The following is a 15,299-nucleotide window of genomic DNA, read 5'->3' as shown; positions in this document are numbered from 1 at the left end:
CAGTGCTGCTTGACTTCACAGTTGATGTTCCTGTAGAGAGTGTTTTCAACAGCAGATGGCAGCATTACAGCACCAACAACCTGACTGTAGACGGTTAGAGATTTTTTAGATACTGTGCAAACAAATCCTGTGAAACTGTCAGTGACTGTTAGAGTTCAGGAGTTTTTATTTCCCTTTGTACTCCTACTGTTTGAGTCTTCGAGTAGATTTAAAAAAAAAACCTTCAGTTCAGACTGATAATGTCAATAAATATATTTGACATTGTGTTTCATCTTTCAACCACAAAGACAAGATGACCACAGATCAGTTTCATCACACTGATTAAAGCAATATACTTTAATCTTTAAACTTCTATAAAAAGTGTGTTAATCATTAACTCGTGCACATTTATTTTTGGTTCTAAATTTAGTAAATGGTCCGGCTGTGCAGAGCATAAAGAGGTGTGTGTGTGTGTGTGTGTGTGTGTGTGTGTGTGTGTGTTTTGATAAGGTCGAGAAAGTGGGCCGTTTGTGTGACAGTTAGGTTAGGTCAAGTCTTCAAGTCTTCATCACAATTTTTGTGAGCGAGGTCGTGTGTGATAATGAAAACCTGTTCTCTAAATGTTAGTTTTTTCTCTTCACTTAGCTATATCAAGGTTTAAAAATACTCAAAACAATCCTGTCCTGCATGCGAAAATATTCTGTAGTTAAATCATTATTATTAAAAAAATATTCTTCAGAGTATCAACAAGTACCACATGAAACCCGACACAGTGGTATTTGGAGTGAAGGCAGCTGTGGAGCGACACACAAAACAAAGTGATACACTTTATGACATTGTTAGCACAAAGATAAATTTACCTTAAAGTTAAAAACAGAAAAATCAACCGGCTCACTTAAAGGAAGTCAGTAGAAATGTTCATTACAGTCTGAAAACACAACATTCAAATTGGACCCCTCCTCCTGGGCTCATTGAAGCGGTTAGCATATATGCTGACCTACATTGTAAGCGACCTGAGAATATTACGTTTACTGTAATAGAAAATCTGATCATTTAGCACGGTAGCCACCAGTTTGGCACCTGCCTGTCCAACAGTACGCAGGCCAACTCCACGGCCTCAATATGATTATTTTTTCTCTTCTTTGCCGCTACATCCGAGTCTGCAATATTTTCCACTTTGAATGGCATCAAATGGCTGAATGTATCCACTCCGAAACTCATCTGTGCACTGTCATTGGCTGAGAGAAACACATCCACTCCCCGCCGCCACAACGAAACGTGAAAATCCAGGCAGTCTTTATGTTAGTTTTTTGTAACATAAAGACTTATATTTTTGTATATATTTTCAAATGTATCCACTTCAATTTTCCCTCTTTATTTAAAACAACATTTAACACCACACAATTCCTCATATTCTTTAAAGGTCCCATATTCTTCTTCTTCTGGTTTGATATGCTCTTTAGTGTGTTTTCCATGTGTCCTGTGCATGTTTAGGCACATCTATGTGCAAAAATTCAAAGTCTGCGGAAACACGGCTTCTCCTACGTCCTCCTGTTAGCTGTAGCATTAGCTGCATGTAGCGCTCGGTTCTAGCCACCCTCGATAAAAATGTGTCAGTCCGACGTCATTGTCAGTGTGAGATCACTGATCTAAGTCCATTGGCTCGTTGTGGCAAGCCCAGCAGCTCATGTTGCACGCCCGTTAACTTCTGTAGCACGCCCACGATATGCCGTCGCCTGCGGTAGCACAGTAGTGCTAAGGTGCTAATGTTTATGCTCCCCTCGGACGGAGCCAGTGGCTGCATTCCCAATATGGTAAAAGAGGCGGGACATTTCCGAGAACCGTGCTGAGCAACTGACCAGTAACGACAGAGCGGATCGGCAGACCAATCAGAGCAGACTTGGCCCACGTGGGATCTAACAGTGGGGGCTCAGCAGAGCGTAGCTGACGGACTCAGAGCGGAGAGGGAGCAAGGAGGAGCAGTACATGAAAACAGACACTTTTTTTTCAGACTTTAGCTATTGTGAACGTACAAAAGTAGGAACATAGATTAAATATACGAACCCCAAAAAGGGCAGAATATGGGCTCTTTAAGACATACTCAGCAGCCTTTTTTTCTTGTTCCCAAAACCAATAAAGAAATCGGCAGACGAGCAACTACAAAGCTCCCTCTGACTGGAACAATCTACCTGTAAACATCAGAACAATAAATTCACTACACATTTTTAAGAAGTCACTGCTACCGTTTCTCACAAAACCATGTTGCTGCTTCTCATGGTGATGTCTTCTTACCCCTCTAATATCTTATGTCACTATGTGCATCTACCTCTGATGACTTTGTGTGGGGTGCTGTGGCTTTGCGGGAGGGATAAGTGGGCGGATGGGTGTTTGAGAGCCTTTATGTTTATGTGTGTATTGACTGTCTGTATCACACTGTACTGTTGTGTTTTTGTTTTTGTGTTGGACCCCCCCCCCCCCCCCCCCCCCCCCCTTGAAAACGAGATGGTTCATCTCAAGGGGCAATCTATCAAATAAACAGCATTTCTCATGTTATACACTACTTATTTTTTTTAGGAAAATGCTTCTGACTCTATCTTTAACTTGCTGAGAGATGTAATGAACTACATCAGATAAGAACAAGATAAATTGTCATTAAGAGAGAAGGTAAATGTAGCAATAAGGCAATCTTTTATGGACTAATTTGAAAAAAAGAAAACCATGAAAGATAACAGAAACATCCTCCTGCTTCTCTTCTCCTTTTCTAGGAATATGGACAGAGTATATATAAAGATGTACCCGTGCTGAAAACCCCATGTGCTGAAAAGATTCAAAACTATCTGAATTAAAAGTAGTCAGGGTGCCGATGGCTGAGCAGTTAGTCAGCACACACATGTACAGAGGCTATAGCCATGTCCCGGGTTCAAATCTGACCTGTGGCTCCTTTCCTGCATGTCGTCCTGACTCTCTCTCCTTCTGATTTCTGACTCTATCCACTGCCCTGCCTCTCTATAAAGGCTTATATGCCCAAAAAAGATCGTTAAAATTAATAGTAAAGTATTCATTTGGCAGCAGAATCACCGCGCCTGGTGCTCTATATATTTAAGTTTTTTTGTATCGTGACTGGATACGATCATTTTGATACTGTTATCCATTAAAATGACATTTCATTCGTCATTATTGATAAGAAGTTCTTATAGAACAACTCAGAACAGGTCTAGATTGTTGTGGCTTGTAGAAATCTGCAGAGTAAATAGCTGCCAAATGTTAAATACAAAGTACTAGTTAGGTTGTTTTCTAAGGAGGTACCGTTTGCTCACATACCAGCAGCACATGTCCGTACAGCTGTCAACTGATCCTCATAATAATACAAGATAAACATGTGACCTGAAAGGCTCCTATTTGCTCTGATTGTAATCCTGATAACAAACCAAATATGGAAAAAGTCCCTTGAAGATCTTGACTGACCGTCTTCAAAGGTGCCCTTTGTTAAGCAGTTTACTTTCACTTTCCATTTTACCACCGTGTGCAGTCAAGCTTTCACTGATAAAGGATCACATATCAGTTTTGCAAGAGTCCAAGTCTTTGCCAAAGGCGGTTTAAGGTGAAAAAACCACACAAAGCAGGTTAGCACATGCACTGACTGTTAACTTTCCATTACCCAGAATTGATATGTGTGCTCAGGAGAAGCCTCAGTGTTTGTGTTTTCTGTCTTTTTTTTCTCTCTCTCTCTCTCTGTCTTGTCACATGATTTACAAGAAATCTCAGCTGGTGAGTCGGCATCATAAAACACTCACCTCTCCTCGCCCTCATCACCAAGGCGATCGATCTTAACTGAGCGACAATGAAAGGCCATAAAAGCATGAAACTATAACCTCTGGTATGCAAAGTCAGTTAATGTGGTTAAGTTTTACAAAACACATCAAGCTAATTATTTTACATTAAGTGGTGATGTCTGCTTAAATGTAAAGATGTAACAGCGACATGTATTTGATAACAGAGCCAATAGTTAGTCACTGTTTTAGCTGTGACATATTTGTTCAGATGTTTTCAGTGAGACTTCTTTGCTCGGTGACCGACGCTGACTCACATCCTGTAGTTTATTAACTAAAGCTGAGGCTGTGGCTTAGGTGACCTCTCATATCCTGCCAAGAAATCATGTCTCCCATCCTCTGCTTCTAAAGGGAATCAGGAGCGTTTTACAAGAAATGGCACAAAGAGTCGAAAACGTTTTTTCTGTCGTATTTATTAACAAAACAAAGTCTTTATGCATATAAAAATAAATACAAAAACATAGTGTCTTCTGTTAGCTTTGCGTAGACATTACATTGACCATTCAACAGTGTTATAACTGTTAACATTTATGACTAGCCTCCAGGGCTTAGTGTTTAACATCACATCAGTCATTTGAGACAATCACTCCCCTGCTCCCTGCACAGAAGGAGACTTTGATTTACACCCCAGAAAAAAAAAAACTTTAGGGGAGCCTGATGCTGGAGCAGAGTGACATTTATAGGAAGAAAAAAGTGGTAGCGTGCTGTTCCTTTTATCGGCCACTGAGGGCCCGGACTCCCAAAAGAGTATAGCAACAGTCAGCGTGTGCACACTTCTCTCCTCGCAGTAGCTTTGGATCGGGTGTCAGGCGGGTCGACTACTGAGAGTTAGAGGATGAGGATTTCCTGCCAAGACCTCGGCTCCTCTGTCGACTCCTCTGGTGCTGACCTCCTCTTCCTTTTCTTCTCCTCTTCAGGCACAGTTTTGCATCCCTTCCCAACTTCTGAGATCTAGAAAACAAAGAGGGGAACAAACACTTAGCCTGAAGGTAGAGCTGTGGTATGATCCTCCTGCAGCCAGACGAGGATCACTTGTTGATTGAAACAAGTTAACACACTTCTAAGCCCCTTTGACAAGTTTTACCATAGTCATGAAACTAACTGAAATTAAAACTGAGGCCTCTATAGGATCTACAAAAACAAACGAGACCATCAGAGGCGTGATATCTATTTCTATAATCGCAATTTGAAATGCCTCTTACTGCCGTCACGGGGTAGGTGTCAGGCGATAATTTATGGCACACTGCAGAAACTGTCTGTCTTGAAATTGTTTCATAGTATTGTAAATATTCACAATGAGTGATGCATTTGATTGACAAAAGAAAAACACACACATCATACAAGAGATAAGATTTAGCTCTCTGACCACAGGAGTGACAAAAATCAACACAAAACCAGAGTTACTCACAGGTAAAATGGTTAAATATTTGGTTTATGCTAGAAATGGCTCATAGAGCTTTAATATTCTGCACCTAATTTCATAAATAGAGACCGGAAACTTTAAAGAAAAAAGATAATTAACGATGTAACATAAAATGAGCTCCCAGTTAAAAGCACTATAGCTGACGTTGTTCTCTGTTTCAGGAGCAGCAAAAAAATTTGGTGGAAAGATAACCGCCCAGTTAGGTGTTTTGTTGGGACAAGAGCTGGCTTGGCAACAAATATGACAATGCTGGCTGTATTTACAGGAAATATGATCCCCTCTTAAACCGACAAGGACACTCTCCTCCACTATTGTGCAACATTTCCGTAATAAGAATACTGCCTTTTGGTGTTTTTCATTTTGTAACCTGAATTTAAAGATTGCATGGTATCCTGAATCTCTTGTGCTTATAAAAAGACCCTTAAATGAGAAAAGATTTCATGACAAAGTTGCCGTATATTCTCTTAATAATCTTGTCTACACGTTAACAATAGTTTAATTGGTAAGTGCTCTTACCTGTTCCAGCAGCGGACCAGCTGTTTGCCGACCGGAGAGTCTGGATTCAGACACCTCGTCTCATTGTTGCTCTTCAGTGTCACTCTGAAAAACACGTGCGGCATCACATTAAATCTCACTCAGGTGTGCACGTGTGTTGTTTTAATTGTGTGTGTGTGTGTGTGTGTGTGTGTGTGTGTGCGCAGGATGTGATACTCACATCACTGTGATTCTATTACAGCTGGCGCTCATCTGGTACACACTGAGATCTTTCAGCTGCCCCCTGACTCCGTTTTGCGTTTCTGGACACAGACATCTCCCAGGGACGAACGTGCTGTCTGACTCTCTCACTGCACACACACACACACACACAGACACGATAACAGGATTAACAGGTTAATTAGATACAGTGCGACACGAGCAGGGGTTTAGTTACTGCAGGTTCACATGCTCAGACAGCTTTGCAGAAATAAAAACTTCAATCCCAACCCCTAGTGTATCAAACTTGTACTAATTATTTCATTTCATAGCAGATATTCCCTTTAAAAGTAGCTTTATGTATCTGTTTGAACTCGTAGTTTTCAGAAAAACAAAAAAGTATTAAAGTGCCTGAAACTTCTCACTGATTATGTGTATCAGCCATCCCCTTTATAAGAATGTGTTACAGTAATTACACCTTTTACTACTTATGTTTCCCTTAATCAGTCATATTTAAGTTGTCTGAGCTGTCTCTTATCTCCCCCTTGTGTTTATGAAGCACTCCTTTGTCCATTATGAAAAAAACAGGTGTAAGAATAATCCGTGGGTCCTTACCTGTGATGAGCACACAGCAGAGGCTCAGGAAGGCGAGCGGACACACAGACTGGAGATACAGCTTCATCCTGGATTCGAGCAGAGCGTTCACACTGAGCCCCTCAGCCACATGTGTGCTCCTTTATACATGCCATGCTCCGCCCCCATCCCCCCCTCCTCCCACACACTCACGACGGGCTTTCCAAACCAGGAAATTCCCCAGCACTTTCCCTTCAAAATTTCAGGACTCAGGAATTTGGGATGCAGGGACCCCGTTGCTCTGGAACTCTCTTGTCTTGACACCCAGAAGGACACAACAGTGATTAATAGGTTTCCTTTTTCTTTTAGTGTGCAACATGCAGACAATGGAAACTGACTCTGCAGACTTTTCCTCTGAAATGTTGTCAGAGGCTACACTTGGCTGAGTCATGTTTCTAATAATTTGTATGATGCGAACTGTCTACAAGATGACCATCCGAATTGAAAGAGTAATCCTTGAATGAAAACAAAAGTGCTCTAGGCTCTCGTTTATTTAATTTTACAAGGAAATGAATGATTTGATCCATGGTAAATGGACTGTCTTATGCGGCACTCTTTTAGTCCTCTGACCACTTAAAGAGCTTTTACACTACATGTCACATGAACCCAATCACACACGCCGACATGCAATCTGGAGTTTTAGGGTTCAACGTGTCGCCCAAGGGATAAACATGTGGAAGTGCAGGAAATGGAGATCGAACGGCTAATCTTCAGATTGAAGGACAACCAACTCCACCACTGAGCCACAAAAATGCTTTCTAATCCGGCGTTAAAATCGAAAGGAATGCTACAACCTGAGTCAGACTATTTTTGAAGTTTTTTTTTCCCCGGTGTTCAATTGAATCAAACACTTCTAAGTCAATCAGGATTGATTTTAAGATTATGTTGATTTTTGTTTTTAAGGTTTTAAATGGAAATCCACATTCTTATCTTGTTGGTCTCCTAACAGTGTCACACTCCTGTTAAAACACTCTACCACTGCGGCTGTGGCTCAGTGGTAGAGTGTAGAAAAATCAGGGATGCGCATTGAGGTGAAGAAGTTTGATCCCAAGCTCATGCACCTACGGGTCCGATGTGTCCTTTGGCAAGACACTTAATCTCAAGTTGACCTTGCTGCATCCTCTGCAGTGTGTAAATGTGGAGGTGGACTTTTACCATTTAAAAGTCCTAGATCCAGACTTTTAAAAACAGAGGGGATCGAACCTTCGCTGCTCACTATAGGATATGAAATAGTCCAGCAGCAGTAGTCTTTAACTGTGGTTTGTTTACTGTGATTGAATTGAATCCTGCTGTCTGAGAGAGTGTTGGTAGAAAAGCATAATAATGACAGACGTCTAGATGTTTGTTTAGATCGCTAAAATTGTAATAAAAAAGGACTTTAAAGGCTCTGAGAATAAAAAATCTGTCAGTCCCACACTACAGGAGCAGACTCAAAGCAACTCAAATGTTGATTGCAATAATCCATTCATGTTGCCCAAAGGATGATTTCAAGGACCAACCACTTGATAAACTAACGACATTGTCATCAGCATAGAGCATAACTTCGCATTTATAAGAACTGCACAGTGGCGAGATCTCTCCTTGATTGTGTTAAATTCAAGACTTCCTACTTTTTATGTCGTCCGGAAATTCTTGAATTATAATTCTTGTTTATAGTTTTACTGTTGTTCTTATCTGTTTTATTCTTATATTAGATTGCTGCCTTGTTTGTACAGCACTTTGTCCAAAGTGAGTTGTTTAGAAACATGCTTTATAAAGAAGTTTGACTTGACATGATCGAATTTTTATGAACTTCTTACTTTATATTGTTTATGTCTTTAGTCTTGCAAAATTGCATCTTAGGTGGAATTTCTTTTTAGTTTCAATTTTCCATCTTTATTCCTAACTGGAGCTCTTTGTGCTGCGTGTTTGTAAGAAACGTGATGTGTAAATAAAGTGGAACTGAGTGTGTGGGGCTTTGCCACAACATGTTACCTCTATTGCTCCGCTGGCGCTGTGTCAACAACATCATGTGATTTCATCTCAATGCGCATCCCTGATTTTCCCACAGGAGCAGTTTATTCAACAGCATTCAATCAAAGAAATATTTCAGGGCTCAAATTTCACCAGTAATGACATGTTACACCCCCCCCCCCCCCTTTTGGGCATAAAGATTTTTATCAATCACTGTTTTTGTTATCGGCTTTTCCGTCTCTTTCTCAAGTTCAAATTAATTTTCTGTCTTGGAATAATGAAATCAACATGTAATACTCATACTAAGTCAATATCTTTATGTCATGTATAATGTTTGTCTCTTTTTTTTTTGCCACAGCTGTGCTTGAGTCAAAATGAATGAGCGTCAGACCCACGTGAAGCTCAGCGAGGAGAAGCTGATACTAAAGTAAGACCTTTAAGTTCACTCACTGCACAGTTTTCAGGCACAGTAAAGTAAACTCAAAGTGGGGATTACATGTATTAAATGTCTTCCTTGTTTGCATTGTGTCAGAGCTGTGAGTGCTAATCTTGTCTTTGTGGTTTTGTGTTCACATTCAGGTCTGACATCCTGTCGCTGCTGAGGACCTACAACTGTTACCACGAAGGGAAAAACTTCCAGCTGAGGACTCGGGAGGTAAAACAACGCTCAGACACAGACGCCATCACCTGACAGGAGAAGGTTGTGGCGGAAATAATAAGAGAAAAACAGGGAGAGTGTTTGTGAGCGTGGGTGTGCCAGATTGCAGGACATGCAGTATTGTAAAATGGGTCACACGCTGACCAAAACTGGAACCAGTTAAACCAGCACTTTGACCATACAAGCCGTGATCGTGGCTGCAGTGCAGACCTGCGAGTCTTTGGATTTTTTCCAACATGCCAGGAGGCTGGCAGACCACAAAAAGCCCCCTTCTCCCTCAAAATGAAACTGGAATGAAAGGCGGGAGAGACTCCAGGTTTTTCTTTCATACAATAATCGCTTAGTGAAGTAATTCCACAGTAAACGTTTTGCTGCTGTGGTGTGTCTGCGCTGCTGTTTGCAGGAGTTGGATATTTGTTTGATAATCATTCTATGGCTTTATGGTCTGGAGTTCCCCTTTGTGTCCACCAGCATGTTTTTTACATTGTGTGTATGTGGTTGAGTGTGTGTGTGTGTGTGTGTGTCAGTGAGTGCAGAGCAGGGTGGGTAAGATATGTCCCTGTTTTTTTTTTTGTCCACTCAGACAGACCCACTACATTGTCTCAGACTGGGAAAATCCTCCCTCAGGCCCGCAGACATGATACAGACACATGTAACATACACATGTTGAAAAGACGGATCTGTGAGGTCACACTTCACTCCTTCACACAAACATTAACCTTCAATAATGAAGAGCTTTGAAAAAAAAAGTAAAATGTTCCCTTCACTAAATAATTCTCTTTGATGAGGAGGAGCCGTTTGTTTTTATGACAGAGAATGACTCAACATGCAGCAGTACACTGACCTACTGAAGCTTTAGACGGGACAGATTTGAGCCGTAGATAGTTTTCAGTGTTAAACCGGTTGACCTCAACATTTGTATAAACACAGTGTTGCAGAATTCAGTTGAACCCTTCTGAGTCCCCTCTGGTTCAACAAGCTCAGTTTGAACTTTTATAACATTCTCATTTCTGGGTACAAAAACAGTACATGTTATCTGCTCTTTATTTTCACTTTCCATATTACTGTAGCACGGCTGTGTTGGATTTTAAGTCACCAAACTCCAATCGATCTGCAGAGTCCTTTTTCCACTTTTAAGAAAAAAGCTAAAGACCCAGCTCTGTCATGAACAAGTACACACTTACTTATATGACGATGATATTGAAGATGTTGTTGATGTAGATTAGGTTGAATCTGGACACAGGAGGCTGTTAGTTAGCACTCACTGACGTTGTAAAATAAGCATTCACAATAATCATTTTAGTGGATTAAAAAGTACAATGTTTCCATCTGAAATGGGGCACATTTGAAGTAAATAGAAGCATACGTTGTAAAGTATAGCCGACACAAAAACCTCAATCAAACCACAGTATTTGAATAAATGTACTGAGTTACCTTCCCCCGCTGGTCTGTAGAAACAACTTCAGTCTCACTCACCTGTGTCCCATCACACTTGAAGCTGTTTGTTAGCACTTACTGACGTTGTTTCTTCCTGTCTAGAACTACACCTGTGTGTGTGTGTTGTACTTACTCTTACGTCCCTTTGGACAAACATGTCTAGTGAGTGACACATTTTTTGGACAATGTGTAAGAAAACATATGTGAGAAGATCATCCGCTTTGCATTTGAGCCCTCGTGTCATTATCACAGGTATTGCACCTAGAGTCATCTTTACACCATATAAAATATAAAAACTAGAAGACAAATATAAACTGTACAGAACACTTTAAGATACAATTGTAAAGAAAAAAAAATGTTCTTGTACTGATCATTTTTTGTAAAGGTTTATTTTTTATGCCTTATCTGCCATATCTTTGAAGAGACAGGACACTGGATAGAGTCAGAAACCAGGTAAGGAACCCCAGGTTGGATTTGAACCTGGGCCACCCGCTTTAAGGACAATAGCCTCCATACATCAATCAATCAATCAATCAATCAAACTTTATTTATACAGCACCTTTCAGACAAATTAAACTACAGTTCAAAGTGCTTTACAAGAGTGCAGAAAAGTTGTTGACGAAAAGTAGTTTATAAAATCATTGAGAGACTAATGCACACCAATAAGAATTAAAAAAAATATATATAAAAATAAAATACGACACATAAAAGCAACAAGATATTAAAATAAATACACAAGAGGAAAATATTTAAAATTGTAGTAGGATAAAAAGACTTGATTTGAATTGATATGAAAGCCAGACTGAATAAATGAGTTTTAAGACTGCGTTTAAAAAATCTCGATATTCTGGGCTCCTCTCAGACCCTCAGGAAGGTCGTTCCACAGTCTCGGAGCGTAACAGCTGAAAGCAGCATCGCCAAAGGTTTTTGTCCTGCTCTGTGGAACAACTAAGAGAGAGGAACTGGAGGATCTGAGGGGGCCGTACTGGTTCATGAACTAAAATCATATCCGATAGGTAGTCTGGTGCAAGGCCATGTAATGCTTTATAAACTAATAAAATAATTTTAAAATCAACATGGAAACTAACAGGCAGCCAGTGTAAAGATTTTAAACCAGGTGTGATGTGTGCTCTCCTTCTGGTCTTTGTCAGTACTCGTGCGGCAGAGTTTTGTAGTATCTGAAGCCGATTTGTTGTGTTTTTTGGAAGACCAGAAAGGAGAGCGTTACAATAGTCCAGCCTGCTAGTGATAAAAGCGTGCATTAGTCTCTCTGTTTGGCTCAGAGAGAGAAATGGGGCGCATGCACCAGCCACTAGGCCACCGACGCTCTCTTGTCTTGATCATTTTGTACATCGATTATTGCACATGAGGCTTTTCACATCGGTTATTGCAAACAGAAAATCGTCCACAGAGTAGATAGTTTTCACAAGTATCTGTTATCTCTTACATGATCTAACATCAAGACCATAAAGTAGCAGCTGTTCTTAGAGCATTACACTTGTCCATTACTTTGGGTTGATATGAGAAAATCAATTTCCCTTTTCCAAGATACCGTTGCTCACAGGATCTAGTTTTACTTAAAAGCAGCATCTGTTGTCAAAAATAATCTCATCCGGGGGATGATATAATATCCTGATGACTAACAATTAAAAAAGCAAATGATGACACTTAAATTTACAGTTCAGCTTGTTCAGAGTAGTTGTTCTTTATTCCTCGGACTCATTTACATGTCTGTAGTTTGTAGTACAAGAATGAGCCGCACAGATTTCCAGCCTAATGGTCCGTACATCCCTGTTGATGTGAAGTCTTATCTCTGTGTTTCTTGTTCTGATAAATGATCTACCCGTGAGAAGAGTTATCTCAGCTTGTTGTTTTACTGTCTTTGCTTGAAGGCTACTTTCATCTCCTCCCACTAAGGCCTGTTGCGCCATGTTGCACCACAACTGTGATGTAAGTACAGTCGACTCGAGCAGAGGCAAGAACTACAAATTCTGGCAAAAATCCAAGCACAATTGTCTTTGGTGACAGGAAAACATGACGATTGAATCACCCTGTGAGGCTACAGAAGCTTTTTTTTGGGCCTTTGAATCATTAAATTACAGATAAACTGACTGCAAAGGTCATTCAGGACATGTTCACTGACAAAACCAGCGATTGTACGGCATAAAGGGAAGTTTGTTTGGGTTGGCAGGTGGGTCCGGAAAGGGATGAATGTGGACGGTGTACATGGGATGATCTGGGGAGAAGGCACTGTGGGATGAAATGGGTTTTATGTGAGGAAATGAAAGGGGGTCAAGTCAGTGGTTGGAGCGGTCAGAAACCTTGGGACTTAGGTTTGTGGTTTGACCAATGATTCCTCAACTTTGTTTTTTGGAGGGAACGCAGGAAGGCCTCAGACATGAATAAGCATTAAAAGTCGATCATATCAGTGACAGGGAGGGTGCCATGGTCCACATTTCTTGAAGCCCTAAAAAACTACATTTGCTTCAGCTTTTTGTTTGAAATGTTAAAAAAGAGATAATATATTCACTTCTTGGAGATAATTGCTTGCCTGCAAATATTTACAATGGTAAGAATGAAGTTAAATCTCATTTTTTAAAACCAATGAGTATGAGGTGCCTTTTAACACACTCAAAAAACATCAACAGTGACCGAAACATCGGTCTAGTTACAGTATTAATGATGTGTGTTTGTGAAAAGCCTTCCAAGAAAAGACATTTCCTTAACCATGGTGACAGACTATGAGACATTATCTGGTCGAATTGGGTGAAGAGCTTCTTGACTGCTGACTCCTGTAAAAGTGACTCATCGGATATTTGTGGCGATGACAGACAAAGCATTGAAATTCTCGGGACTGAAGCTGGCCGGAGATCAGCAAATGGAAACTCCTAATGTGAATTTCTAGATAAAAAACAGTGACTGTACGAATGACTGCAGCTAAAAACAGCCTGCAGAAATGACTATTGTTTCCAAAACAGAGCTTTACTGTGGTCATTACATGGAACTGTGTAAATAATGAACCGTGCCACAGTAACGTCACAGATTAGCTGGTTGACTTCCTTTATGAAGCCTGGAGTTTTGGCATTTTGGCCGCCAAGTGTGTTTTCTGCAGCCAGATGTGACCACATGTGAAGTACGAGTAGGAGCTGGAGAAAGAGGAGGCGGAGGGGTTGGGAAAAACCAAGGAATTAAAGCTAAAGTCTTTGTCTGTGGCGAATTCATTAGCTGGCAAACTAGCTAATTGATGCTGTTGTTATCACAGATGCCGTTGTGGTGCCAGCTGACTGGAGTTATTCATTCTTCAGACAAACAAAATCTAAATAAAATAGCTGTGGATCATAAGAGACTTGCAGCTTGCTCACCAGCACATTGGAGAGCACGCAGTGTGTGTTAACAAGAGGAGCCAGAAAACTGATCAGAACCAGACTTCTCATCACTCCAGCCTGTTGTCATCTCCACGTGGTTAAAAACAAACGACAAATCCTCACCCATGTGCACGGCCTGCCACAAATAAACACATGCGGGACAGACACTAAACTCACAAGACAGGGTGAGTGCAGAAACAGATAGTTGTGAAGTAGTGCGTATATTGATAAAACACTAGAATCTAACTCGCAAAAACCAAGAACAAATTACAATAGAGCACAGATTTTTTGGGATGACCTCTCAGTGTGATTAGCAGCAAAGCAAGCCATAAAGTGTGTCCTGTATTAGTATCAAATAAAATTCAGAAAAAGAAACTACAACAAAGCAATGGCCAGTTTGAGGAAATGCTGTGACACCTAGCAGATAGTTATCAGCACCACTAATTCTGCATTACTGAAAGGCATTATACCTTAAATGTTTTTTCATATTATTGAAATGTGACCCCTGATCAGTTGTAATGAATAAAAACTAAAGTGTTGACACCATTTTTTTTTTTTACCAAGCTAAAACATGTTAAATTTAGCTGTAAGGTCAGGGGTTTTAACATTGGCTTTAAAGGGGATTCACTCAGTTTTGGACGACCTGACGTGGCCACATTGGGAACTGCAGTTTTTTTTTCGCACTTCTGCAGCCAATTTTGGCTTGAGTGCTTTCAAAGTTCTGTGCAACTTGTGACTGTGCTCCTCCAAGAGGGCATCCCAGGTTCGAATCCCGCCTGTGGCCCTTTTCCCGCATGTCATTCCCCACTCTCTCTCTCTCCCTGATTTCAAACTCTATCCACTGTCCTATCTCTCCATAAAAGGCACAAAAAGGTTTTGTTGCACAAAACTCCTCCTATTTTCAGTAAGAGAGGTGAACACAAAGAGCCAAAGTTCACTGTGACTTCATCCAGAGTTTCTCTTTCCAGCCCCCTAGATTTTTTTCCCCGCAGAAAGTCCAAGTGAGCTGATGTGAGAAAGCAGAGTTCTTTCAGTTCAGTTCAGTTCAAATTCTCAAGAAGTTTTCAGGCGTGCATTTGTGAAAACGACTTTAGTCACACAATTATAACTTAAGGAAGTTCCTACAGCATAGGTGACTCATTTCCTGGTCAGTTTAACGAAAATTGAAATCCAGACGTGGTCTAAAGGTAATAAAACACTCAGAAAACAGTCAAAACGGATCACAGTTTATTCAAAATGTTCAGCGGGTACACATTTAATCTGCTCTGCTGGGTGCTAATGTTAGCAGTGTTGAGATGGTTGAATCTATTAATTATGTAAAATGTACA

The 15,299-nt window shown here is 40.5% G+C and overlaps 2 protein-coding genes across 2 annotated transcripts in view; one reads left to right on the top strand and one right to left on the bottom strand.

Moving 5' to 3' along the window:
- rassf4a (Ras association domain family member 4a) overlaps positions 1-15,299 on the top strand; it is a 31,583-nt gene that overhangs the window by 2,783 nt on the left and 13,501 nt on the right. Inside the window, exons 2-3 of the mRNA XM_061039675.1 lie at positions 8,870-8,938; positions 9,091-9,166. Coding sequence (XP_060895658.1) covers positions 8,886-8,938; positions 9,091-9,166 — 129 coding nt within the window. The 5' untranslated portion in view covers positions 8,870-8,885. The remainder of the gene's footprint in view (positions 1-8,869; positions 8,939-9,090; positions 9,167-15,299) is intronic.
- LOC132975249 (C-X-C motif chemokine 11-like) lies at positions 4,618-6,640 on the bottom strand. Its single transcript, XM_061039674.1, has 4 exons — positions 6,541-6,640; positions 5,948-6,077; positions 5,749-5,832; positions 4,618-4,760 (listed from the first exon to the last, which is right to left on the bottom strand). The coding sequence occupies exons 1-4, from the start codon at positions 6,605-6,607 to the stop codon at positions 4,628-4,630; spliced, it is 414 nt and encodes a 137-aa protein (XP_060895657.1). The 5' UTR covers positions 6,608-6,640; the 3' UTR covers positions 4,618-4,627.

The sequence above is a fragment of the Labrus mixtus genome, chromosome 6, assembly GCF_963584025.1.
Source record: "Labrus mixtus chromosome 6, fLabMix1.1, whole genome shotgun sequence".
Lineage (NCBI taxonomy): Eukaryota > Metazoa > Chordata > Actinopteri > Labriformes > Labridae > Labrus > Labrus mixtus.
Note: the sequence above shows the minus strand (reverse complement) of the source record. Positions and strands in the feature narration are given on the sequence as shown.

Excerpts from the sequence above, each read along its gene's own strand:
- LOC132975249 (XM_061039674.1), bottom strand. The coding sequence starts at position 6,607 with ATGAAGCTGTATCTCCAGTCTGTGTGTCCGCTCGCCTTCCTGAGCCTC. Across the intron at positions 6,078-6,540 it reads CTGCTGTGTGCTCATCACAG|TGAGAGAGTCAGACAGCACG; the intron begins GTAAGGACCCAC and ends GTGTGTGTGCAG. Across the intron at positions 5,833-5,947 it reads TGTAATAGAATCACAGTGAT|AGTGACACTGAAGAGCAACA; the intron begins GTGAGTATCACA and ends CGTGTTTTTCAG.